The sequence below is a fragment of the Pelodiscus sinensis genome, chromosome 1 (genome assembly GCF_052426305.1).
Source record: "Pelodiscus sinensis isolate ZL-2025 chromosome 1, ASM5242630v1, whole genome shotgun sequence".
NCBI lineage: Eukaryota > Metazoa > Chordata > Testudines > Trionychidae > Pelodiscus > Pelodiscus sinensis.
Window position 1 is genome coordinate 195,722,083 of NC_143052.1, and position 27,521 is coordinate 195,749,603.

Below are 27,521 nucleotides of genomic sequence, written 5' to 3' on the forward strand. Positions count from 1 at the left end.
AGTTATTTCAAAATAAGCTTTTTCTAGGTAAGGATGTAGTGTAGACACACCCTGTAGGTTCTAGTATTCTATGATTTTATGATTTTTTTTAAATGTGAAAAATCCATATACAGATCCATATATTTACATTTCTTCTGTTGTGGAACATCACCATTCTTTTCCCTATTAATGTAGAAGATTTGAATCATTAAGGAGAGTTAGGGTACTGAAGAAAGATATAGACACACTCAACATTACAAAACCAAATTAACTAACCCTCAAATATGGAGATGCTGTCTTGGTAACATGCTGATGTAAGAGACCGGGTCTGCAATTCCTGTTTAAATCAGAACAAAAAATAAGTTTGCACTGCATTGTTAAAGCAAGTGGGTTTCAACACTGATGTTAAGAGTTAGTTTAGCACATGCTCCTAATAAGTCTGCAGAAATGTAATGTTGAAATGGATGGATTAATGAGCACTGTTCAGATTAGCTGCTTTGCTGTTTCATGCCCGTCTTCCCTGGGTATGTTTACAATACAATTAAAACTCCACAGCTGGCTTTGCCAGCTCACGGAGCCTGGGCTGAGGGGCTGTTTAATTGCAGTGTAGACATTTGAGCTTGAGCTGCAGTGTAGGCTGTAGAACCTGTGAGGTGGGCAAGTCCCAGAGCTCAGGCTGCTGTATGAGCCTAGAGATCTACACTGCAGTGAAAGAGTTTTCCCCCATAGCCCTAGCCCTGAGCCCAAGCCAGCTGTGGGTATCTAACTGCAATGTAAGCATACCCTTTAATGTGCTACTTTGGAAGAGACCATGAGCAACTGAATTTCTTACATAACAATCCCCCTTTTTAATCAGACACAAAAGAAATCTCTGGCAATGAAAATGTATATTTGGATAGCTTTCAACTAACTAGCACGCAGCTTTCTATATACCTCGTAAGCCAATGCTGTTTTAAACATTGTTGATGTTCTGAGACCAAAAATACAATATTCTGGTTGAAAGTTAAGGAATAGGAAGTATAACAATGGAAGAACTTAACCAAAATAAACCACTGTCATAACTATCAGCATATCAGAGGACACAGGCTGGTATAAACAAAGTAGTGCAGTATTGGTATATTTAGCTGTAAAAAAAAAAAAAAGCCATTTTAAGGCTTCATAGGGATTGATTGTTTAAAGATTATGCCATCCTTGACATGCCCCTGTTTATGTTGGGCATTAAATTATGCTTTAGTCCTAGCATCGCAAGTCAAGGTGTAAACAAACCCAATTGCCCAAGTTTAACAGGCTACGGTAGTTCAGATGCCAAGGTGAGGAGTGTAGCCTAGAGAGCTAGAGAGAAAGAAACAAGCAAGATGAAATAGGAGAGGGTAGAAAATATGCAGACCTATCAAATATTTGTGTAACTGAATCATCTGTCATTAGCCATTACAAATATCAAGTATCACAATGCAAGTTTTTCATTCTTTTCCCCCTGCAGTGACCAATGTTAGATTCCAGCTATTGAAAAAGCCTGTTTGCACCAAGATATCAGATAAAGCATGGGTAGCTTGGGCACTTCAAAAGAATTGAAAGAGAAGGGTTTATAGTTGAATCCCTTATTATTTTAGAAATATGTCTGTCTGTCCATCCATCCACTTGTTCAAGAACTCCTCCTAAATGGTAAAAGCTAGGGCCACCAAATTCAGTATGCAGCTTCCTCTTATAACTTAAAGCAAGGTTTAGGATTATTCTGTTTCGAAAGTAATGACATGTTTAATTTAGAAACTAGACAACCTGCTTAAAGCAAAGCATTTAAAGCAAAAGCTTTGGAGAGAAAACATCCAAACAACAAACTGAATGCAAGGCTAATTTTCCCTCAAGAAGAGCCATTCCTGGAGCCTACGAAGGCCCATCTCCTTTTGAGACACTCCACAGAACATCTGTCAACCTGTCTTGCTAGAAGCTTCTGACAAGTGAAGACACTCCTTCCTGCCTGAAAAGCACTTAACTCTTTAATGTTTTGGATCTCCAGGCTACTAGCCTGGATAAAGCTTGAATCTTCTTTGAAGACAAGGTCTTTGAAGTCAAGAGCTTACTTCTCTGCTTTTCGATTTTGTAAAAAGGGGGGAGGGGGAGAGAACCTCTTTACCTAAAGCTATTCTCATGTTGCTTTCCAGTTTGCTCTTCCCACAGACTAAGTTAGCTCAAGTCCCACAGGAAATTCCAATAAATTACTAGAGTTACACAGTAACTTTACCTCACTGATCATGTTACTTACACTATGAAGGCCATTATTACATATGAGTATTCAGAGATAGCAGCATCAATCTATCACAGGCTGGCCTATAGGATTGACATAGAACCAATAGTGCTGATGCTAAAAACATTATGAAATAAAGTCACAGGACTGGACCTTAAACCCATGACCCTCACAGTGAACCACGTTTAAGGTCATGCTGGGATTCTAAGCTTGGCAAACAGCTTTCAAAATTGATTGTCTACAGCTGAGCTCCTACATTCATTTATGTTCAGGCACCAACATGGGACCTGATTTTCAGAGTTTCTGAAGTTCCTCATGGAGCCAGGGAGAGATGTGGGTGCAGACCACTTTCTATAGGGGTTCAAATAATGGAGTTAGACTCCTAATTCTAGCCATAACTCCTCTGGCTGTTTTTTCTTATCTGAAAATGAGAATATTTGCTTTAGCCACATGGCACAATAGGCACTGAATAAGAGAGTACTGCACTTTGGAATATTAAGCAATAGAATGTGTAGGTTTCACATTTACCTTCATTTCTGCAGTATCTCATTTGAGTCTTCATAGCACTGAGGTGTAACTGGGCCCACTTTATACTAGGATAGTACCCACAGATCCTAACCCGGACATAGGCCATATTTTATGGTACACTGAACAAACAAGTGGACAATCGATCCCTGACTTTCCAATACATGACATTACTGCATCACACTGACACTAATGGAAGCTTTGTCATGACAAAAGGCAGACTCCTAAAGCAATATGGAAAGAAGTCCAGATTAGACCATTCAGATGAATGTAGTGTATTTGCTGGTTCCATAGTAGTGCATATAAAGCTTCCATCTGAAGTGGGACTTTCAAACAAGGCATTCATTAAAAAAAGAAACATTTTTTTCAAGCTTTAACAGCAACAAACACAAAAGGGCCCCAGAGATTGATTGTGGATCCTACAATAAAAGAAATAGGATAATTCAATTTTACGCATGTGGATATAAGCACTGGATTCTGTTTTGTTACTGATCAACAGCTAATAGTCTAGAAATAAATTGAAGCATTTTTCCTTTGTAACTCACCAATCTCTTGTATATTGGTTGCATGAAAAGTTGTACTACTTAAATCTAAAAAGGTTCAGATCCCTAGTGTAAGTCATGTAAGTTTCCGGATAGATTTTCATTTCATAGTGTCTCAGGTTTTTAATGGAGCATATGGATTTATACATCCAGTTTTACAATTCCTTCTGAAGTCTTCTTGGAATATAATGTACAAGTTGCATTGATATAGATGCAGTTTCTCTGCCATTAAATACATGTATGATAAAATAACTGATGCCATAAGATTATCTCAACCATTGTCAAGATTTTTATTTCTTAGCTAGCGTCAAATAAACTTCAGTCTCAAAAAAAAGAACATACGAGATAGTATTGCACTAGGTCCTCCGAAACCATTTGTACAAATAAGCAGAATGCAGCAAATCAGTCTTCATCAATTGGCTTTGGGATTTGGTTGACACCTTTTGCTGCTTTACAATATGTAAAATCTAATCCTGCATTGCTTCCAGTGGGAATTCTCTGAGTAAAGAGGGCTGGATTAAGTAGCAACATAGAATTCATAACACAATCTGTAAGTTTAAGCATAAAAATAAATGCGGCAAAAGCCTGCTAGTTACAGCCTTATATATACACATATTTAAAATATTTTTTTCAAAAGAATAATTTTTCGTGATTATCCTTTTCTAGGCTGCAGTATTAAATGAACTAAAACAAAACTAAAATACTTGGCATCAACGTCTAATTACACACTTTTTCCTTAGGAAACCAGCCCCAATGTAGGTGATATATGGAGTATAGTAAGAGACATCTATTCTCCATGTAAAGCACTCTCTCACTAGGAAGATCTAGTGCTTCAGACTGCTAATGCTGCATTACCAACATTAAGTTTTCCAATTGCTGGGCTAGAACAAAGGGCAAGGAACAATATATATAGTAAATAAAATATCTGTTGAAAGCAGGATATTGTGATGACAAGAAAATTAACCTGATTCATTAAAACTGTCCCCTATGTGACATGACAAACTATTTGTATGTCATTTACTTTGCTTAGATAAAAGTCCAGTGCCTAGCTCAATTTCTTTCAGTGTTCCAGAAGTTACAAGCAAACGGTGCAGTTAATGGTCAGGATGATTCACTTGTTCTGATCTTTTTAGTTTCTCTCTGAGATTCAGGCTGCAATTCTTTTCTTTTCTTCTTCTGCTGCTGCTGGAGTCTTTCCTCTTTCTTTTGTAGATAAACAGCCATGTTGTCAAACGAGGCCTTGTAAAGACTGCTGTAGCAGCTTTCTGTCCCAACAGAACCTGTGACAGGAAAAACAAGACAATATGGGTACTCAGAGCACTGTTCCCAACTACTTCTTGCACTGAAATTTTAAATGTATTCCTGACTCCTATAATTCTGCATTATAATTCTAGACATCTTAATGCACAACATTTTTATTGTTTAAATGTGGCAAGACACTCACAAATCACCACAACAGCCATATAAACAAAGGCCAAGATTTTTAACAATCACTTAATGTTAGAATTCAAAATCCATACTTAAGCCTGTCTGACTTTTCAAGAGTACAGAGCACCCAACAGTGTTTAGTTTAGTATTCCCTGCACTCTTTTAAAAAGAAAAGACATTAGAAAAATTCAGACTGGACATTATGAAATAAGCACACAAACACCATCTTGCACTAACCAGTGCAGGTTCTGCCACTCCTTTGTGAGATTTTTACAGTATACGCCGAGTGTCCTTATCAAGGAACACCCGTGGTTCAGAGGAGGAAGTGATTCTGTGAGCTGTTGCTCCTGCTGCCCACCTCCAGCTAGAGCAGGCATGTCCAAAGTCCGGCCCGCGGGCCAATTGCGGCCCGTGTTCCGATTTAATATGGCCCCCGCTTCCTCCCCCTCTCCTGGCTCCCCGGCGCTCTTTTGAACTGGCGCGCCCAGCGCGCCGCTTCCGGCTGCGCCGCCGCCGCCCATGGCCTCCGCGGTCCTAGAGCCTGCCCTGTAGGGCACATCCGCAGCCCTGCTCTCCCGCTCAGCTGCGGGTTCGCCCTGCCCCTGGGCCGCCGTGCCCTGCGCTCTCCGCCCACCTCCGACCCTGCGGGCCCTCCGCCTTGGGGCTGAGAGTGCGGGGACGGCCCTCACGCATGTTCACTTCTTCAAATCTGGCCCTCTTTGAAAAAAGTTTGGACACCCCTGAGCTAGAGGAATGGTAGCACGCAGAATGGCTTCCCCTGAGGTTTTTCCCAGCTGCTTCCATAGCAGCAGGGGATGGTGTCTGGGAGCAAGGAGTCACCTGTGGCCCGGGAGCAGGGCAGCAGATAACCTCCCTCCCTTCTCCCACCCAGACCCTGGCAGCTGCCCCGGCAAAAACTTTCATCTGACATACCCTGTTTCCCAGGGTTGCTGGATTAAAGAGGGTCAAAGTGCACATCCTTCTGCTTAAATGTACTCTTACAGCAGGACACATATGATCCCTGTAAAATGCCTGAACAGTTAAAGATAGATTGGAAGGTTACTCTGGGGAATACAGACTAAAACTGGCAGGTGAGGAGTTTTGTATTTCAAGAAGCAGGTAGTAGAGGGTGGTCTAATTCACATCTGGGATTCCTTCTTAATCTCCGCTTCTGCCCCAATCCTTTCCACCACCTAACTTATCTAAAATCTTTAAGTAAAAAGAGAAACAGACAGGTGTGGACAGGAAAAACAGGGAAATTAGTGAGTAAACAATTAAGTTACATATCAATTGTATTTTCCACTTGAATACATTTAGGGTTTGCTGAATCTCTTTTAATGGGTAATAGTTTATTCAATTTATCATTTAAATACTGATCTTCTGCTTCTATAATCTTAGGTTACAAGAGATCTTAGAGATTCCATGATCTCCAGCTGTCTAAGGGAGGAAACCACACAAGCAATCTCATTGTTTTATCAAGAAGGGTAAGTACCTTTTTTTTCATAATCTGTAAAAGCACTAATTACACAGCTGGAATAGGTGCTCATCAACCGAGCCACCTCTTGTTAATTAGCTATAATAATCACTATGCTCTGAATAGTCCTCCTTTCCCAGCTGCATATATCCAGAGACTCTTATAACACATTATGGTAATTTTGCTGTGCTAGAAAGTAACTCTGAATAATACAGAAATATAGAGGAAAACAAGTGAATTCGTTCTCACTCGGGATTCTGCTTTTAACATGGATATACCTTGAAATGTCTGAACTGTATAAAACACAGCATTATGAACATAACTACTTTCTAATGGATGCAGAAATCTACTTTCAGATATTAAGCCCAATTTTAATGGAAATGGGATAGAGAAAATACCTTATTGTTAACATCTAATCTGGGGAGTATTACATTTCATTTTACAGAAATTCTGACAAATTACCTGGGTTGATAATTTTCCTGAATATATAATGGTCCTGTATACAGTGGAGTCTGGATTATCCATCACCCAGTAATCCGACACTCCACTTTATCCAACTCTGCAACTCCCAGGGATTGTGTCCCCAGGAGCTGCAGGGTCAGATACACCGTGGGCTGGGAGAACGGTCCCGTTAGCTGCCCCGTCGCTCCAAGGGAGCAACAGGACAGCTGATGCCGCTCCTGCCGGGGGAAGAAGCGGCCCTGCCAAGAGCAACATCAGCTGCTCCATTGCTCTCTACAGCAGAATCTCTATCATCCGACATATTCAGTAATCCGACCATATGTCGGTTCCGTTTAGGTTGGATGATAGGGACTCTACTGTACCTCCTTTTTTGAGGCATAAGGGATCTTGTGCAAAAGCGATTTTTTGTGCAAAACGGCCCCATCTACACTGCTTGTTTTTGCGCAAAAACCTCTTCCACAAAAAGCATCGGCAGAGAATATGCAAATGAGAGCATGACAAATACTAACGAGCACTTAGTTTGCCTTGTCTCTGCCGACAAAAGGCTGCAGTGTAGACGTAGCCTTAGTTTCACATTCAGGAAAGAGACAAGAGAAGAGCATTCCAGGTCAGTGCAATAAGACAGATGCTCTTGTGGTTCTTTATTAACGTATGTGTATGTCCAAAACATTTATAACACACCAATGCTGATATGTGGACAGCTACATCACAGTTAGGTGTCTGTAAACACTTGGAAAGTGGCAAGGTGATAGGGAACAGCCAGCATGAATTTGTAAAGAACAAATCGTGTCAAACCAATCTGATAGCTTTCTTTAATAGGATAACGAGTCTTGTGGATAAGGGAGAAGCGGTGGATGTGGTATACCTAGACTTTAGTAAGACGTTTGATACAGTCTCGCATGATATTCTTATCAATAAACTAGGTAAATACAACTTAGATGGGGCTACTATAAGGTGGGTGCATAACTGGCTGGATAACCGTACTCAGAGTAGTTATTAATGGTTCACAATCCTGCTGGAAAGTCATAACTAGTGGGGTTCCGCAGGGGTCTGTTTTGGGACCAGCTCTGTTCAATATCTTCATCAACGATTTAGATATTAGTATAGAAAGTACGCTTATTAAGTTTGCAGATGATACCAAGCGAGGAGTTGTGACTAATCTGGAGGATAGGGTCATAATTCAAAATGACCTGGACAAATTGGAGAAATGGTCTGAGGTAAATAGGATGAAGTTTAATAAAGACAAATGCAAAGTGCTCCACTTAGGAAGGAACAATCAGTTTCACACATACAGAATGGGAAGTGACTTTCTGGGAAGTATTATGGCAGAAAGGGACCTAGGGGTTATAGTGGACCACAAGCTGAATATGAGTCAGCAGTGTGATGCTATTGCAAAGAAAGCAAACATGATTCTGGGATGCATTAACAAGTGTGTTGTGAGCAAGATATGAGAAGTCATTCTTCCACTCTATTCTGCGCTGGTTAGGCCTCAATTGGAGTATTGTGTTCAGTTCTGGGCACTGCATTTCAAGAAAGATGTGGAGAAATTGGAGAGGGTCCAGAGAAGAGCAACGAGAATAATTAAAGGTCTAGAGAACATGACCTATGAGGGAAGGCTGAAGGAATTAGGTTTGTTTAGTTTAGAAAAGAGAAGATTGAGGGGGGACATGATAGCAGTTTTCAGATATCTAAAAGGGTGTCATAAGGAGGAGGGAGAAAACTTGTTCATCTTGGCCTCTGGGGACAGAACAAGAAGCAATGGGCTTAAACTGCAGCAAGGGAGGTTTAGGTTGGACATTAGGAAAAAGTTCCTAACTGTCAGGGTAGTTAAACACTGGAATAAATTGCCCAGGGAGGTTGTGGAATCCCCATCTCTGGAGATATTTAAGAGTAGGTTAGATAAAGGTCTATCAGGGATGGTCTAGAGAGTATTTGGTCCTGCCATGGGGGCAGGGGACTGGACTCGATGACCTCTCGAGGTCCTTTCCAGTCCTAGTATTCTATGATTCTAGTTAGAGTAGTTTCCAACTGGAGAACTGTTGCTCACTTTAGAATGCTGTGAGGCAGACAAGTATTAGTTCTACATGGAGAAGGAAACCAAATCAGAAGTTCAGGATATGTCTATACCGCAACTGGGAGCGAGCCTACCAGCCCAAGTGGACAGACTCATTCTAAGGGGTTTGAGCTAGTGTGCTAAAAACAGCAGTATGGATAGTGTGCCATGGGCTGCAGCTCAGGCTCATGTCTATGCGACCCCCTAGGGCTTGAGCTGAGCCACAGCCAGAACTTCCACATAGCTAATTTTGGTGCATAAGTTCAAGCCCCACTAGCACAAGTCTGTCTACCTAGTGTGGAGGGTTCACTCCCAGCTTCAGTGTAGACATGCCCTAAGCGGTTTGTCCATAGCCAGAGGAAAGGCATGAACAGAACTCTGATACGACTCCATTCCTTATGCTTTAACCCATGTCACATTCCCTGGCCTTTTTGACCAAGTTGCTCACCTTCAAACATTGTCCAGTTGTCGTGCAGGTATTTTGACATTTTCATTAACCCTCTGTCATCAGCAACAGGCTGGGAAAGGAAAGAAAAGAACACTTCTTCACACTGCTCCTCATGAGCAATCAATCACACTTTGTACATGCATTTCTCAGTGCCCTGGTTAATGCAAAGCCTCAACCAAGTCTCATGACAAAAAGGGAGAATAAAGAGAACACCTTTCCTTCCCAAAAACTCATCACCGAGGCATGGCAAGGGATCACCATGTTCTGCTTACAGCAGCCTGGAAAGCAGAGCTTGCCCAAGGCTTTAAAGGAAAAGTGGGACTCAGAGGTAAAGAAATAGGGGAAGAGGTAAAGGTCCAAGAGCTTTCCTACAATACACAACTCTTCTTAGATTTACAAGGGTGATGAATGTATTGACTGGATGTCTAATGGCTACTATAGGGAATCCAACTTTGGTGATTCAGTTCCCAATGGAACTGTAACAGATACTAAAAGGGCCACCGCTGTTTGTTCTCTCCTCACAGCCTCTCCTTTTGAGATAGATACAGAAAAGGTTGGGCAAGGAGCATTCTTCCTCAATTGTTTCTTTCTTTTTTAGCTCCCTCTTCCTGAAGGCCACTAGTAGAATCTATATCTTACCACCATGGTCAGGGACAAAAGAACTTTAGAAAGCGAGTCAGCACATTTTTCACTGGGATGGATGGACGCTATGTAGTTTTCCTGAGCTGTAGCCCTACACCAGTGTGTCACACGCTTCAGCATGGAAACTGACACTTGTCCCATAGAGTCAGTTGGCTCCTGGGACAAGGTGTGGGTGCAGACTACGGCCAAGAAACTAATACTACTGCTCAGCCTAGTAGGAGGAAGGTTGAGAGTCTCATTCTTCAGGCAGACAGCTCCTCTTGCTGTTCCTATTTGAAATTCGCACTCCTAGAAAGGCTTCACCACCAGCCAATTAGGAGAGAAGCAGTTTTTCAAAACCATGGAAGAGCAGGAGCTCTCACTGGGATTTTGGAAAGAGAAGTAGCTGTGCTCCCCTATGTTCCCTTTCAGTTTAACTACTGGGTATGGGTAAGAAGATGGTGTGGGAAGCTGAGGAGGCCTTTCAACCAGGAAAAAATTCTGAGAAGAGTGTATAAGGGCTGTTTTTAATAGAGTGAAATTAATGTTTAAGAGCAGAGACACTACTTTAAGGCTAGGAACCATTGTGGAGATACCTCAGTACTGACTCTTCTATGGCGGACCTGAGCATCTTGAGCTGAGACTGCCAATCATGCTAAATTCTGTGTTTTGCACAAACTAGGGAAATAAAACAAATCCATTTCTGATCAAATGCAGAATGGATCTCAATTCAAGAGCCAGAGCATTAAAGCAATTGTGCCATTCAATTTTCACTCAACTATTCTGCCTTTTGCTGAGGAGACTTGAGTAAACCCAAGATATTGCAACTGTATCAGAATACATCTAACCTGCCACTGTCCATTCACAGGCCTGTAGAGTAAAAGTGGTGCTTCTTTGTCCTCCTGCAGTATCCAGAGCCCACCTGATTCCTCAAATACAACGTCCCAGCCTTTATGCTTCAAAGAGATCTGGTGTTTGTAATCTAACAGCTGGGTAGCAGCATCCAAATGGAAGATGTAAACTGTAGGAATACTTTAAAGAGAAATAAAACGCAATTACCATTATCACAAATCCTGCCTAGAGCTATCACTTGTGCACAGTACATGATATCTACCCACTCCAAAATTAGTCTGGAGTAAAATCAGCAGCATTTAAAGCACAAATCTTAAAAAATAGACTGTTTATTTACAACCCCAGAGGCTAAAGTGAATTGCAGATACGGCAGAATTTAATATTTCCATCCAAAGGTTACACTAATGAAAAAAATCATTTGAAGTGTTTCTTCCAAGGTCAGACTATTTTAAAAGGAAGGCTAGCAAAAAGAGGAAGCCTCATACTACTAAAGAATATTTTCTCAGTATCAGTTGCACAATTTATGTTAGAGTTCACAACCTGAAGGATAATTAAAGAGCATCAGCACAAATAAAACAGGATAAGAGCACTAACAGGTGTGTGTGGGTGCGGGGGGAACAGAATGTAACTAAGGAGAGTCAAGAAAATGGGCTCTGTACTGGAGGCCCAACATCTATTCCCCTGCATCCACGATCTCCACGTACAAAACTTCTCAAGAGCTGTTAAGCCCAGCAGCAAATATTTCAGTTCAAATCACAGGAACAAGGCTCCTGTGCTGGCACACGAGAGAGTCACAAAAGGGGGAAGTGCCTCCATGGTGGAACTGTTGCTTCACACACAGGCAACTTAGGGTGTTCTCCTCACCATACCCAAGCCTGTGTGCTGGATAGAACTCCTATTATTAAACTTAATAGGCAACGACAGCCTGGGAGCTGGGTGGCAGGGCGACCTAGCAACGACCTAGCCTCAGTGTTCATATCACAGAGTGCTAGTGGCAGAACAGCCCTTTAACTGTAGTTCTTCACGCTGTTTTACATTGTTATCAGTTCACCTGCACTGACTCCTGACCTATAGCACGGTAAAGACTGGACTCAGGCCAAAAGGCCTTTGGGAACTGTTCCACTATATCTTGAACTTGAGAGTAGCTAGAGTATATATGGACTGTATAAAACATTGCAAGGGTTTTGAGCTGCCTCTGTTTGAATTGATACTGAGAACATTCAGAGCCCTCGCAATGCTCATGCTAAAACTCATGATGAAACCCCCATTCTTTTGGAGAGCTCACAACAAGACAGCCTCTTTAAATTCAGAGAGTCTGAAACACCCAACTCCAGATGTCTAACTATCTGTCCTTTCTTTAAAGCTATAATTTTAGCAACCGTTCCTCTTTATTCTTACCAGTCGCACAGAATGGCAATGAAATTTCCTTGACAACAATAGGCAAGTCTTGACACGGTGTATTTCTGACAGGAGGGAAAAACATATAATTATATCTTGACACACTTGGGGTGGGAGGAAATTTAGGATTAATTTAGGAATCCAATCTATGGAACTTCATGGGAGCTCCATTTAACAATCATTTAGTCAAGCTTAAGTAGATAGCGAGACAGTCCTTTCCCCCCCAAAAAATACCACACTTTGGCCTTCTGTACACCCCACCTTCCAAAATGATTAGCATAAATGCTTAAATAATTTAATCCAACATGAAGTAAGCAGTCTCCTGAGAGACCCACAGTGGTGCAGCCTTAAGGAAATATAGTAGCATCTTTTTAGCCTTTAAGGATTGTGAATTGCAGAGGAAATATTCACATATTTTAAGTGTCCTTAACCAGAATGCCACCCTATTGGTTCGTAGGTTACATATAACGGGAACAAGGTAGAGACCATGTCTGGTGTAAATAGCAAATGCACTGATATGTAGCCAATGTTTTTGTAAAGTGGGCTTGATTTCACCCTTTGATAAACAAGGCATCCAGGGGGATGTGTGCTGTAAGAAGAAAGATGGAAATAGCTAGTTTCAACAGAAGCACTAATAACCAAGAAAGGAGGTAGTTTTACAGACATAGCTATAAAATGCCTTTGTTTGAAAATGCCCTACCACCCACCTAAAAGCTATACAGAATATAATGCCATGCTCCACATGCAGCAAGTTTGTGTAACTTGATTTGTGGGTGAGTAGTAATGAAAAACCTGCTTTTTTTATTTTTTAAAAAAGCAAGAATTCTGCCTGGGGTATTTTAAAAACAAAAACCCACTCATGACTCCCAATGCAAAAACTTGCTCTATTGCATTTTTAAAGCCCTGGAGAAGTCATCTCTGGAAGGAATAGCTCAACTCCAGCAGACCAAGGAAATGAATCCACTCCTTCCTTCACTATGGTGGCAACATGATAAAAGGAGCTTTTGAGCACCTCTGCTGGCACAATACTGGGTGAAGGGTCAGTCACTGCATGGTCCCTCATTAGCCATGGCTGTGAGCTCAATTTAGGGGCAACCACAAGGTTCCTACTTCTTGAGCTAGCTGTTGGAGTGCAGGCAGTACCCTAGAACTAATGACTGGACATGTAATCTCGGGGAGGAAGCAAGGGCTGTGTTGCTTGTCAACATCAAACAAGTGTAATGCAAGATGGTAATCCCTCTTGCCCAGAGAAGCACATTCATCTAGAATTGTTATTTTTATAGCCTGTGGCTTATAGAGAGGCAGAAACAGCCAGAAAGAAGGTTACACGGTGGCATCTATCCATATCTACACGCTATTAGTGCTGTAAAATATCTTAATTACAGAGTAAATAAAGAATGCATTGTGCAGTGCCATCTCTAAGCTGAAAATAAAAGCCAGGCAGCATGCACTTTCCTTCTCTGATTATCTGTTTGGACATGAGGGGAACATTTTCTAAAGGTCACTATCAACAGAGAAATAAATTTCAGAGCACTTGAGAACAGATTGGACTGGTCAGTTGCTGCTCTGCAGAATCAATTATTACATGTTTACAGATGGGAGCCAATCCTTCAGTACAATACATGGGTACTAAATCACTCAGGGTTAAAGACAGTGGAAAGATGTGAGGGTGAAGAGGTCTGGTGAGAGAATTATTGCAGCTATCAAGAACTACTCCATAGTTGGGTAAACAGAACTAGCTACATTGTAATTCTGTAGACATGACTGCTTCCCTTGTTGCCAAACAGCAGTAGTGGGCTCTCTAGACCATTGTTTCTCAACCAGTGGTACAAGTACCGATAGGGGTACTTGAGAGAAGTCTGAGGGGGTCATCAACACAGCTGAAATTTGGAGAAAACTGAATTGTTTATAGTTTTACAGCGTTTTATTATTTTTGTACTTTTTACACCCAAAAATGTCATCGCCTGCTTAAACCAAATGTGTTGCAATGGTAAAAAAAACTGTTGTGGGTCTGAAAACGGTACATACTGGGGTTACTTATATATATAAAATTTTGGAAAAAGAGTAGTGTTTCTCAACTTTTTTTTATAAACCACTCTGGACATTAAAAAGAGAGTTGTAAAATCTATATCTCCTTCAGCACCAACTTCTATCACACAACTTGTAGCATAAGTGATGCTAACAGACAGGATAGGCAGGGTACACTTTGGTTGAAGATACAGAAGGGCCACTGGTACTACATGCCCAACAACAGAGTCAAATTATCAGTTTGGTAGGGTTTTTTTATGGACATGAAATGATATCTAGTAACTTATTTAATTGTGGAATAAAATGCAAAAAACATTTTGTTCACTAGGCAAGCCCATGGGACCACTGAACCTAGTAAAAAGATAACTGTACAAAACCATTCGCAGTAAACAGATGTCACTCTGTACTTCAGCCAGCCATCACCTTAAACTTAACCTTTTAAATTCTGTTAAGAAACTGTGACCCTGTGAAACATACTAGGTAGAGTTGCACAATTTCTGTTTTGGCCTTTACACAAGCTTCTCAAAACAAATGGATCAAACCAGGTGAATGCTTGGACTGCTAAAATTATCTAGACCATGCCCACACTACTATGGGATTTGTTCCCTAACATCAGCCTGAGACCAGTTCTACATCACTTCAGCACATCCATATATTTCCCATGACAAGTCTATTGGGCCTGATGGAAGGTGAAAACAAATCAATTCTTGTGCGCATATGCACTGCCATTACATTAAAACATGATTATAATAAAAAGAAATTCAATTCACTCATCTCACAGGCTTCACTGAACCTATAGTAGACACAAATAGTTTAAGTCATTAAATGCCAGAAGAAGCAGCAGAAAAAACAAGGGCATCCCATGTGATTTCTCTGCTCAAAGACATTGCTAGCTAATGCACCAGCTACACTTTGTAAAATGATGATGGAAAAAGCAGAGTAAGAATAAGGCAAGAGAAAGTGAGATTATTGCTTTACAGAATACAATGACAGTCATTATCCTCTGAAGCTACTGCCTCCACAAGAAAGAGAAATAACACAGTTTCAGTGACGACTTCTTCACTACTTCTGACACTGAATGCAATGTCAAATTTCTGAACCATGGGCTCTCTTCTGGTCCTTAGTCATGGGCTAACAAAGAACATATTCTTTATGAGACTGAACTGTTTGAATGTTGAGAACTTGCAGGCAAGGAGTTTAATACATGTGTATTCATTGAGGACCACGCAATCATAAAAAAAAATGTTTGGTATGTTAGCAGCATGGTATATTGTAGCGTGCACTGTGCTGCTGAGAGTAGGAGACAAAAATTGAGTCTGGTTTGACCAGTGTATTAGTATACATAATTAAAGCAACAATACAGCAGTGTTTGAAGCCATCGACTTTGAAAGCTTATTGACTGACTCCATCACACAAGCATGGAACCAATCCAAGGCTAGCTTTACAGAGGAGATGGGAAAAGGCTTCTTCATTTGTGAGAATTTGGATTACGTAGAGGTCTCTCAGATTCAAGAAAGAGGTCAACCTGAAGTGATGTTGACTTTCAATAAACCATTTTTCCTTGCACGCTGAATAGTACAAGAGTTGTAAAATAATGCTAGCTTGCAGAGATCTCACATACAAGTTGCAGATAAGTTTTTTGGAGGCTTTCTTATTGGTGGGCAAGTTTCATGCTATTTCTCTGACACAGAAGCACATATTAATAACCCTTTCACAATATTGAGAAAGCACTTTCCAAATAAAGATCCCAAAGCTCTTGACAAGCTTTGGCCTCATCCTAGAGTTCTTCCACCCACTCAACTCCCAGTTAAGTAGATGGAAACGTGCATGTGGGCCTGTAGAATCAGGCCATACATAGACCACTTGAAAGCGGCAAACCTTTAAAGAGTGCCTTACACTTAGCTGTGAGGAGAAAGTGAAGAATACCTTCTCCAACTGAAACTATAGGGGATTATTAGCAATGTAGTATTACATCACTTAGATTCTAGCCTGAACACTCGAGTAGGAGTGCCCTAGGAGTAAACACAGTCACAAGTGGCTCATCCCTCAAGTTTTATCCTAAAGTCACTATCCAGAAACCATCCAGAAAAGCGTCCCCTATCTGATTCATAGGTTAGGAGATCAAGCACTGTTATCTCAGTGAAAGCTAGAACAGCTAGGCACTCGTATATAAAAAAAAACAAATCTACCAAGCAAAAGATGGCTTCCCACAGTTATGTAACACATGGATGACTGAACAGGCTAAGTGGTAGCTGGCTCAGATACAATGCAGATGGCAAGGACAACACTGTGCTGTTCCAGCTGCTAGTATGGAACAAATCATGTGTGGAGGCAAGAGTGGGTAGTACCAGATCCAAGAGTTTTCAGTACAAATTAAAATATACTTCAGAGTTTCAATTTTCAGTAAGTCAATACTTCTGGTAATTGTTACAAACATTTTGAAACATTCTGCTCAACTATAACTTCGGAGGATGCTAAAGATATATTTGTACTAGTCTCAAAGTGGCTACGTTAGACTTTTAATTTCACTCAGGGCTGATGAAAGAGACTTTAATGGGCCCTGATGGGAGCTGGCTCCGGCATCCTCAGAAGGCGCAGGGTCTTGGGGCGCAGCTGGGGGGGGGAGGGTGGATTAGCTCTCCCCCACCAGCCTTACAGCACCACCTGGAATGCACCACACAGGGCTCGGGCAACAATTTGAAGGGCTTGGGGCTCCAGCCACTGCAGTTGTCAAGATAGCAATAGCAGCCAGAAGTCCCTGGCCCCAGTCAGCTGCCCCCTTTGGCCTCTCTTCCCCAAGCCCACCCCCATTGGCGGCTCTGGTTTCACTAGATGTTTCTGTTAATTTTAGGTTCAAGGGCAAGCTTTGTATAAACAGATTAATTAAAAGCTTCATCTTACTTTCAAACACCAATCTTGGGAGAACTGCAGAAAGTTCTTTTGAAACACAGGGTGGCATTTTTCAGAAGTGCCTACGAGTGTCCAGAAAGCAATTTAGTGCCCAAAAAGGTGTTCTTGCTTGCAGCACATTAATTGGCTGCATGGAACCTATTACCATCCACTAATAGTTTTGTAATGCACTTTGACCTATCGCATTTCCAGTCAAAGTGCACTGCAGAACTTTTCATGCACAATGGCAGGGTTCACACAGTTAGTGCAAATCAAAGTGCTGCAGATTTACAACCCAGCTTCTTACACACTAAATTGCTCTGAGGACAAGTCCTTTATGATTTATGAGCACAAATTCTGTTCAGTTCCAGTGAGATTTATGTTCCTAAATTACTTAGGTATTTTTGAAAATCCCATTTTATGAACTGTGGTCTCTAGAATTTACACAGGATCTCCCACCCACCACCATAAGAGAGAGTCGATGGAACTTCCATCGACTACTGCATTAGTCGATAAGGGGGGAAACTACAGAGCGGTTAGCTCCCAGCCTTGGGAGCTAACCTCGCTGTGGCTCTGCCTTTTAAATGGCATCAAGAGCCACCAGGATCTTAATACATTTAAAAAGCAGTATCTGGGACTACGCACGAGCCAGGAATCAGGACCAGTCCACCTGCTATGCCTTTGCCTCCTCTGCCCCCCCATGAAGTTGGTGCTGTGAGGAACCAACTTTAAGCCAGCTCCCCCCAGCACCAGCTCCTTCTCCCTGCTCCCCTATCAGAGAGAGGCAGCAAGGAGGTGGGGAGCAACTAGTCGCTTACATACCTAGTCCCAATACTAAACAGTAACAAAACAGGTTTTAAACTATAGAGTTCAGTACAACAACATAAGCATGCACAATTAATTGTGTACCCATACCTTGTCATTTTTGGTTGCCTCAGGCCTATTTAAACTGTTTAGATGACAGCACTGCACTTCTTTTCCACTTTTGTATTCCCAAAGCCTGAGAGTACAATCCTGAATAAATTCAAATGGACAGGGTGATTAACAACACAATCACCAGCACACAAATGCTAGTCATAGTCTGCAGAAGCTAGCTAAAATCATACTTCCCATGGTTCATGCATGAGATTCTAAACCTTCAAACACTTGTTAAATATTTTCAGATTGCAAATTAGGCATTTTAATTAATTCATAATTTAGCTCAATTCTAAGTTATTCAATCATACAAGTTATTTTTCCTTTGTAGTGGAAATTAAGTTGCTGGATGAGTGGATTTTGAGAGTCTTGTAAATAGCACAACAGTAAATGTGCTATGCACTCACCATCTTAATGATGCTTCTCTTTAGTGCTCTTTCCCAATACAGTGAAGGAGAAAACTAAATTAAATAAGGGCTATCTATGAGATTAAACTCTGTTCTGGGAAATATCACTGAAGCTCCCTAAGCATGTAATAAAGCCAAGGACAGTACTAACACTAAAGTTGCTCGGAGAGGTACTGCGTGGGAACAAAATACAGGAGCTTTGGGCATGCAATAGGAAGAAATCAAATCAAAAGATACAACAGTTACCACAATATTGCAGACTTCTGTTCTAGAATGTATTTTTCCCTCGTGTGGTTCCATTAGTATTAGTTATACTAGAAGCTTAGGATGCTTACTAGTCATGTGAACAGGTAACCGGTTAACTGATTACCCAGTAAGCATCACCATTACTGGGTGGTGTTTACTGGATACCAGTTAATGGTGTCCGGGAGCAGCACCTCACCCGTTGTGTTAAACACTTAACTAATTGGTATTTTACTTGTCTACTGCACACACATAATAGAGAATATTATCTTCTCTCTTTGGGAGCAGCGGGGATCATGACCAATTGCTCATTTTCTGGATCTGGAGTTGTCATGTGCTACTGATAAAACAGCTCTTGCTTTGTCTACAACCATACAATTCAGAAATTGTTGCAAGGAGAAAAAGATTTAAGACTTAAAACACATTAGTTCATCTTAAATGCTCTAAAGAAAAATATCTGGGGATCTAGTGCTTATTAAATGTCAGAAGGACGTTAACTATCAAGACTGGCTGGCCCACCCAATGTTTAATCTATCTCAATAGACCTTTTATAATTAATTTGTCTTTGCTTTGAAGCAACAGTTAATCTTGAAGAAAAGGTGGATGAGAACTCTGTGATTTCCCCGTCCCAAAGAACTATAAACAATGTGAAAAGAAGAATGCACAGGTTAAGTTACCCTACATCCTTATAGAAAGAAGCCATAGGGGAAAAAACCCTTGAGTGCAGAAACTGAAAACAAAAATACAGTACTTTTCTTATGCATCTCTATAAAGAATAAAATGGAAGGAAGAAGATACTGTAATTTAGCACTTGAGTATACAAAGTCCTACAGAGTATAGGAAATAGGGCCAGCTAACCATAACTGCAACCAACTTCACATAGGCCAATATTTCCTTCACTCCAAACTTCAGTCCTACACTGATCATTACACCATTCACAGTATTCAGTAACTTGCAGAATATTCCAGATATTTCTGAATTAGTAGAGTTCCACTTTTAATTTTTAAAAAACTATATGGTATAAGTGCCTCCATTATTTATATAAATGTCAATTTCCGTTCTTGTCTGGGGACTAAGAACTAATTTTTTTTCCCTAATAAGCAATTGGCATTGATGTAAACTGAGATCAGAGCACTGCTTTCTTGCTAACATCAGAAAAATCAAACTCCGAGTAGAACGTTGGTGGGAATGGAATTGAAGTGAAGAGACCTCTACAGAAAACAAGTCTTTGCAAAATACCCAGAAAACTGTGAAGTCTGACTCATCTGAGGCACTCGATTTTCAAAGGATCAAAATACATACCCCAGAAGCTGAAAGCATAAGATCTGGAAAGTTTGGTATTACAAATATTCTGCTTACAAACCTAAAGGAAAAGATAAGAGTTCAACATTTATGTGTAGAGTGTCAGTGTAAACAGAGTACAATATAATAGTAAGAGCATATTTTACGGTTATACTGTCAACTGCTACATATATTTTAAGAAGGCAATATAAAGACATAAGTTGCAGGGGGAAAAAGGTAGCTTTTCCCCTCAAACTAACTGGAAGACACAATACAATCATGAAGTCCCTAACAAACAGTCCTGGAAAGATATTCCACATAATACAACAAGTGCTCACTTTATTATATTCTAGGAATTCTACTGGTCCCCTTCTGATTGGGGAAGATAGTGCTGTTGTATGAATGTGTAATCATTTATATAAGAATATGCACACACAATTAGATCTGTATCATGCTCGTGGCTCAATTATAAATATAAAATAAATTTTAAACACCCACAACACCTCACATACATCAATGCAGATTTTGTTTTCAGTTAGTGGATCTCCCCACAGCATATGGAGACCATCCAAACACCATCTACTCAATGTTAGGGATGAGTTCTTTCTATGATTAGCTGCATCCAGCTGGGAATCTCAGTAATATTAAAGAGCTTAAAATACTGCAACTTCCACCATGATATCCCTTATGGTTCTTAAAAAAAACAAACAAACCACAAAACTTTCAAAATTCGACACTAACCCAGGAACCATGTGTACCAACACAAAATGCTGGTGTCAATGCACTGCACGGGTTAGAACATACATCTGATTTTGGTTTTGGTTTTTTAAAAAGGAGAATGCTTGCTTCTGAAAATACTGGTAAACAATTTAAAGTCAATTAGAATATCAAATGAACTTTATTTGTTACAAAGCAGTTGCTGCAGGTGCATAAAGCGTAATATGCTGCAATTTCAATTACAAAAATAAATTTAAATAAAAACATACGCCATCCAAAAACAGAACTCAAGTGAGAAACAAGCCAGTAAAATTATGAACACACTGAATCCCCAACTAATTCATTTTCAGAATTAAATAATAATTTTTTGAAGTGTTTGTGCCAATTGTATTAAGTGCTTTCCCTTTGTGGAACTACTAATGAGTTGTTTGTCCAGGCACAATAATCCACTTAAAGGCAATGTCTTTCTTCAACATCAAAACTCTATGTTCATTAAATATACAACTGTTAATACAATAAGCAGAGATCAAACACAGCAATGTAAATACACAAAAGAAGTCTTGAGTTCAAAGGCTATTTAGATCTTTGACATAAATTTAAATATTATGCAGCTTCTACAGAATGTCTAACATCCATGCAAATAAATTCTTGGCAGTCCAAAGTTATATTACCATTAGTATTAATAATATATTTAAGTATCTTATTTAACTGTATTCTTAGCACTGTATTCAAACTTTTCAGTAGTTAAATTAAACTGCATTAAGGGGATGACAGCATATCCAATAGATAGAGCACCACTCCCCTGACTCTCCTTTTAACTCCTGTTCCTGATAATGTGCATTGATACTCCATTGCATGTGAACAGGAACAAGTGAAGAAATATCTGAAAGAGCATGTATGTCTCCAAGTCCCACAGCCAGACAAGCAGAAATGTGTTTTATGTACAGTGCTGTACTATGCAGAGACTAGAGATGTAAGCAAGTAGTCGACTACAGGCAGTCCCCAGGTTACGTACAAGATAGGGACTGTAGGTTTGTTCTTAAGTAGAATTTGTATGTAAGTCGGAACTGGCGTCCAGATTCAGCCGCTGTTGAAACTGACCAGCAGCGGCTGAATCGGACACGCCTGGGGCAGAGCAGCTGGGGTGCTGCTGGGTTGGTCCCACAGCGCCGCTCCGTGGCGCTACTGGACCAACCCGGCAGCACCCCAGCTGCTCTGCCCCAGGTATTCCCAAGTCAGCCGCTGCTGAAACTGACCAGCGGCTGACTACAGGAAGCCCGAGGCAGAGCTGCTCTGCCCCGGGCTTCCTGGAATCAGCCGCTGATCAGTTTCAACAGCGGCTGAATCTGGACGCCTGGGACAGAGCAGCTGGGGCGCTGCCGGGTTGGTCCAGTAGCGCCGAGTCTCCCTGGTCTGCTGGGGGGAAGTGCCCCCCGCGCCGCCAGAGGCGGCGACAGTGGGGGAGGCGCCCCGCACTAGGGGGGCCCCACCTCCCGGTTCGTAACTAGGGGTCTGACTTAAGTCGGACCCACGTAACCCAGGGACTGTCTGTACTTGCTTGCCCCCCACCTACTTAGGCCTATCAGTTAATCTAGTCAACTATTCGCATTCTCCCATCTTTCCCCCCCCACCCTGGATACCTCTGTATGAGGCGGGAGTTGGCTGTGGACAGAGGTTACTCCGTGGGATGCTGCAGACAAGGACTGCTTTGTGGCAGCCTCCCTCACTAGGACCCTCTACAGACAAGGGCTGCTGCCACCCTGTGCTGCTGCCTCTGTATCAGAGGCAGCAGTGGAGGGTAGCAGACAGAGTCGGTCTGCGCAGGGAGCTGTTTTTAAACAGGTTCCCCTCAGACTGGCTTCTACCTGGCACTCCACACTGCTGCCTCTGATAAAGGAACAAGTGAAGAAATATCTGAAATAGCATGTATGTCTCCAAGTAGTCCCACAGCCAGACAAGCAGAAGCATGTTTATGTACAATGCTATGCAGAGGTTAGGGATGTGCGCGAGTAGTTGACTACTTGCTTCCCCACGCCCCAGCTGCCTAGGCTTATCAGTTAATCTAGTTGACTACTTGCATTCCCCAGGGATGACAGGGGGGATCCCTGGGAGTGGGGCTGAACTGTATTGCTCAGAATTCATGCAGTTAGTCGACTATTCTATTACCTGATGGCTAATATCCCTAGCAGAGGCATTTCTCTAGTGCTCTTTGTATTATGTCTATCAAGGCCAGAATAATGAAGAACCTCTACTGACCATGATATACTAATGTCAGAACAAATCTCAATGGGACGGCAGTGTGTTTTGTGGGAGCCTTTGAAATACCACGGCAATTTCCTGCATTTCAGAAGATTTTCCATAAAATCTGTTAGGTATTTGTTTTCCCTCCCAATTGGAAAGGGGATGCTGGGGAAGGAAGGACAAGTCTTCCTATAAACTAGAGAAGGTAATAGGGGAACGGAGTATCCTAGCTGGAAATCACGTATCTAATGCTACTGTTGCAACTAGTGCCATATAAATCTTTTCAACCATGAACTACTTTCTTCTGCTGCTCTTCTTCAGGTATCTATGACTTGGCAAGTCTCACACCTCAACACTCAAAGAGAAGAGCAGGGAAAGGAAAGAGCACTCTCCTTCTGCTTTTAAACAGGTGAGATGGAGGTGGGCTCCCTGTAATCTCCTTCACTTTAATGCAAGGGAGATCATGGGAAAAGCACAAACTCTGCTTATATCCTCTTTTCCCTACAGTGCTCTCCCTTATGTTCTGTCTTGCTTATTGACAGAAGATTTACCCAGGTCCATAAGTCAAATAAGATTTGTTTTTCTTCATTTAAATCATTACACTGGGACTGAGGGGTTCAGTGTTCAGACTTCCCTGGGGAGAAAGGACAACCTCAGCCCTGTTCCACCACAGCAGGTTGGGACCAGGTAAGAAGCACCTATCCTGGCTGCTGCAGCTCCAGCAGGCACAGCAGAGGAAAAAGTGCATGTTCCCTGGCTGGGGGATAGACAGATAAAAGACACTCTCTCTGAAATACATAGTATAGTAGACTTCCCAAAGGTGCCAGATTATCGGACCGAGGTGGTGCCGGATTATCGGATATACCGGACTATCAGGAGGTACTATAAGGGGGCATACACCCAACCCAACCCCCCTCCCCCTGCTCTAACCTAATTCTTGGGTCCCCGAGCCACCGATACAGCTGCGCATCTCTCTCCAGGTGCTGGGGCATGTGTGCTGAGCGGCCGGCTTTGAGCATGAGCTGGCCAGGATGCCGTGTGCAACCCAATCACCCTCCCCTCCCCTCGAGCCAAACACATCCCCTCCCTGCTGTAACCCAATCCTCCTTCCCCACCCCCCTCCTCCCAGCGTTATGCTCGGGTCCCAGAGCCAGAGCTGCTGCACCGCATCTGAGATGCCACACGCACTACCTCCTATCTCCCCCCCCCCCGATCCCCTTCCTTTCTCCAGAGCTAGGCATCTCTCCCCCCACAACCTTATGTCCAGGTCCCGAAGCAGCTGCCAGCGCTCAGCAGCCAGCTGCTAGCACGTGCAGGCTGGGACACTGTATGTGACCCGGTGTGCACATGCAGGGTATGACGCAGTGAGCTGGCGGCTGTGAACGGAACAGCGCAGGCCGTGAGCGTGCATTGCGGCTCACAGTGGCCCGGCCATGACAGCGGCTGACCTGAGCGGTTCCAGGTTCCATCCCAGTTCCATCAGGAGCCGCAATTATTTTCTGTCAGGAGCCTCGGGTTGGCCACCCCTGCACTAGGCTCTTGCCATTTTGATGCCGGACTATCAGGAGTGCCAGACAATTGGATGCTGAACTATAGGAGTTTATAGATAGCTGTCCCTTTCTCAGCCCCTGCCCCCTGCTGGCCCAATGGGGTTATGGCTGCCCAGTCCCCATCTCTGCCCCCTCCCCCGCCCCATGTGGTCATTCTGCCCCTCCTACCTGACCCCTCCCTTTCCATTTTATGAGAAACAGTCGAATTCCAGGCACATCCCATTGTCCTTGCACAACCAAACCCTGACTTTGCTTTAAGTTATGATAAGAGGAAGCTGCCTACCAAATCTGGTGGTCCTAGCTCTTACTGATCAGAAGGAGCTCTTGAATAAATGGATAGACACTACGGATGTGAAAGTGTAACCATTTACATGATTAACTGATGAAACTGAAATCATCAGTTAATTTGCACGGTTACATGAAACCCTTTCTCTCCCCCCACCTCCCCCCAATGCTGCTACCTCTGTATCAGAGGCAAGGGGGGGGGGGGGGGGCGCTAGCAGGAGCCAATGCACACAGGGATCCTGCTTTTAAGTAGCCCGTGAAGCCACTGGCATGTAACAACTGAAATTTCAGAGTTACACAATTACATAATTAAATGCATTTTAACATCCCTAATGGACACACAAACAGATAAAGTTTCTAAAATATATAGATGACGCATTGCTCCTTAGGAGGCCTAGTCATAGATCTGACTGTGCTAGGTAATGCACAAACATGGAACACAAAGATGTTTCTTGCCACAAACTAAGTCATAGTTGTACCCTGTGCTAAAACACCAGGCCTGGGGAGTTCCTTTAACCCACAATCCAGTTCTTGCTTCACATGTAGGAACTACTCTCTCTCTCGCCAGCCTTTAAATACAGTGGACAGCTCCACAAACTTACTCTCTGTGCCCAAGACAGAAAGATACGATGCTATGCGGTGCTCTAGTCAAACTGACTCGAATCTTCTCATCTCTGTCTGCAGTTAGGATATACTGGTCATCAGGACTGAGCGCCTGTTGGCACAAAATAAGTACACAGTACAGACAGTATTTTTGATGAGTTGCTTTCTAACTAATGATTAGGCAGTAAATCCAAATATGCTAGTTTCATGATTTTGAGTGTGCTGTGTAAGCAGTAAGGCAAGTAAGCCATGATTTGCATTTAGAATGAAAGCCCTACGACTTTTTCATAACAAGTAAAGAAGCATCATCAGAAGACAAGAATATTGTTGAGTTTATCAAACCCAATAACCTCCAGAAGGAGCACAATGGCAGGCCTCATTGCATTTAAAAGTGGACTAAGCACTAAAATAATGCAGTGCCATATTGACAAGCCAGACTGAACAACCTCATAAATGAGTTCCATGGTTCCATAATAAAAACAGCAGCTCTTAAAAGTTACAGTAACAACAGATCTTCTCACTGCATCCCCTCTGCAAATTGTTCTCCTTGTTTCTTGCATTTATGTTCAGATAAGAACTCAAAGGAAAAGAGGCTATTAATCAGTCTAGCTTATATGGAAAAAACTAGAGGGGTTCTTTTTTTTTAAGTCATAAGAACTTGGTGTAAGAACAACATAACACTAACATTTCTTTAAGAGGAAAAAAAGTTTGTGGGAAAGCTTGGTTAACATACATACATACCACATCCAAAAGCAAGGACAGGTGCCCAAGCTCAACCTTTCCTGCCTTTTGTGGTTCTGTTATTGAATAAGAATAAACATCACCAGACTTGTCTGCAACCAGAATCTTATCCTCTGTAGATGTAATAATCAGAGATGTGCATCTTCTAACAACAGACCTGAAAGAAAAAAAAAAGGGTCACAATTAGAGATATTCAGAGATTCTGACACAGCCATTCAGTCCCTGTTTGGAGCAGGTATCTTTTCCTCTTGAGTCATAAGAGGGATCTCCCAAAACTGGGTGACTGGGCAACAAAACAGTAAATGAAATTCAATACCGATAAGTGCAAAGTAAGGATTATTTTCTAATATACATAACTACACGTACACAATAATGGGTCTAAATGATCTGTTACCACTCAAGAAAGATCTTGGAGCCATCTTGAATGGTTCTCTGAAAACATCCACTCACTGTGCAGTGGAAGTCAAAAAAGCTAACCATCTTAGGAACGAATAGGAAACAGATAACAAGACAGCAACTCTCAAAATGCCATATATAAATCCATGGTACACCCACACCTTGAATACTGCCTGCTGTTCTAGTCACCTCAGCTCAAAAAGATACATTAGAAACAGAAAAGGTACAGAGAAGGGCAACAAAAATGATGAAGGGTTTGGAACAGCTTCCAAATGAGGAGAGCTTAACAAGACTGCAACTATTCAGTCTGCAGAAAAAAACAAAGAGAGGATATGATAAATATCTATAAAACTATGAATGGTATGGAGAAAGTGAATAAGGAAATAATATTTACCCTGCAACTCAACACAAGAATCAGGGATCATCCAGTGACATTAACAGGCAGCAGGTTTAAAACAAAAAAGTAGTACTCCTTCACACAATCAACCTGTAGCCAAGATGGTCAGGGATGCAACCCTAATCCTAAATAAAACAAAACCAGTTTCCTAACCAAACAAAGTGATGTTATAGAATTCCTGGCAAAATCCACCTGAGTTCCAGGCTGACAGTCTAGCAGAAAACTGAAAATCTAGGAACTATCCTGTATTCCTCAGAGTTATAGAACACAAAAAACAGGACAGAGGACTATGCCATTCATTTGAGGCAGTAAGAAGTGGATGTATGAGGAAACAGAGGTAAAATTCATGATACTCACTAGGGATGTTAAATTTACTTTAATCAACTAGTCGATGGACTTTCCACTGACTAGTCGATAAGCGAGGGCTAACCCCACTGTGACTCTGCCTTTTAAATGTATTAAGAGCCAGCAAGGGGAACCCAATTCCCCCTGGGACAGCTGATTCTCGGCTCATGCTAAGTCACCCCGTTGAGCACCAGCCATTTAAATGTATTAAGAGCCAGCCAGCTCTTTATACATTTAAAAAGCAGAGATGCAGCATCCCGGGTTTGGATGCGAGCTGATTCTCAGCTCATGCCCAGTCCTCACTACTCCCTGCGGAGACAATGCTGGGGGAACTGGCTTTTAAGGTGGCTCTCCCCAGCACCAGCTTCTGCTCCCCTGCCCCTTACTGCCGCTAATAGAGACAGCAAGGGTGGGGAAGCCACTAGTTGCTTACACACTTAATACTTACAGCTAAAGTTA

General features: G+C 42.0%; 1 protein-coding gene and 1 long non-coding RNA gene across 3 annotated transcripts in view; one reads left to right on the plus strand and one right to left on the minus strand.

Moving 5' to 3' along the window:
• The window catches only part of LOC142821382 (uncharacterized), a 55,060-nt gene that overhangs the window by 25,881 nt on the left and 1,658 nt on the right, over positions 1-27,521 (plus strand). Inside the window, exons 1-3 of one of the 2 annotated variants that reach the window (XR_016348074.1) lie at positions 5,697-5,807; positions 6,115-6,200; positions 23,067-23,154. This is a non-coding gene — a long non-coding RNA (uncharacterized LOC142821382). Of the gene's footprint in view, positions 1-5,696; positions 5,808-6,114; positions 6,201-23,066; positions 23,155-27,521 lie in introns of those variants that run through there. The other variant, XR_012898158.2, reaches the window with a different exon arrangement.
• WDR4 (WDR4 tRNA N7-guanosine methyltransferase non-catalytic subunit) overlaps positions 343-27,521 on the minus strand; it is a 38,210-nt gene continuing 11,031 nt past the window's right edge. The window contains exons 4-11 of the mRNA XM_006137870.5: positions 25,925-26,081; positions 25,183-25,295; positions 19,809-19,869; positions 17,857-17,955; positions 12,025-12,089; positions 10,623-10,806; positions 9,154-9,223; positions 343-4,568 (exon numbers count right to left, since the gene is read on the minus strand). Coding sequence (XP_006137932.2) covers positions 4,390-4,568; positions 9,154-9,223; positions 10,623-10,806; positions 12,025-12,089; positions 17,857-17,955; positions 19,809-19,869; positions 25,183-25,295; positions 25,925-26,081 — 928 coding nt within the window. The 3' untranslated portion in view covers positions 343-4,389. The remainder of the gene's footprint in view (positions 4,569-9,153; positions 9,224-10,622; positions 10,807-12,024; positions 12,090-17,856; positions 17,956-19,808; positions 19,870-25,182; positions 25,296-25,924; positions 26,082-27,521) is intronic.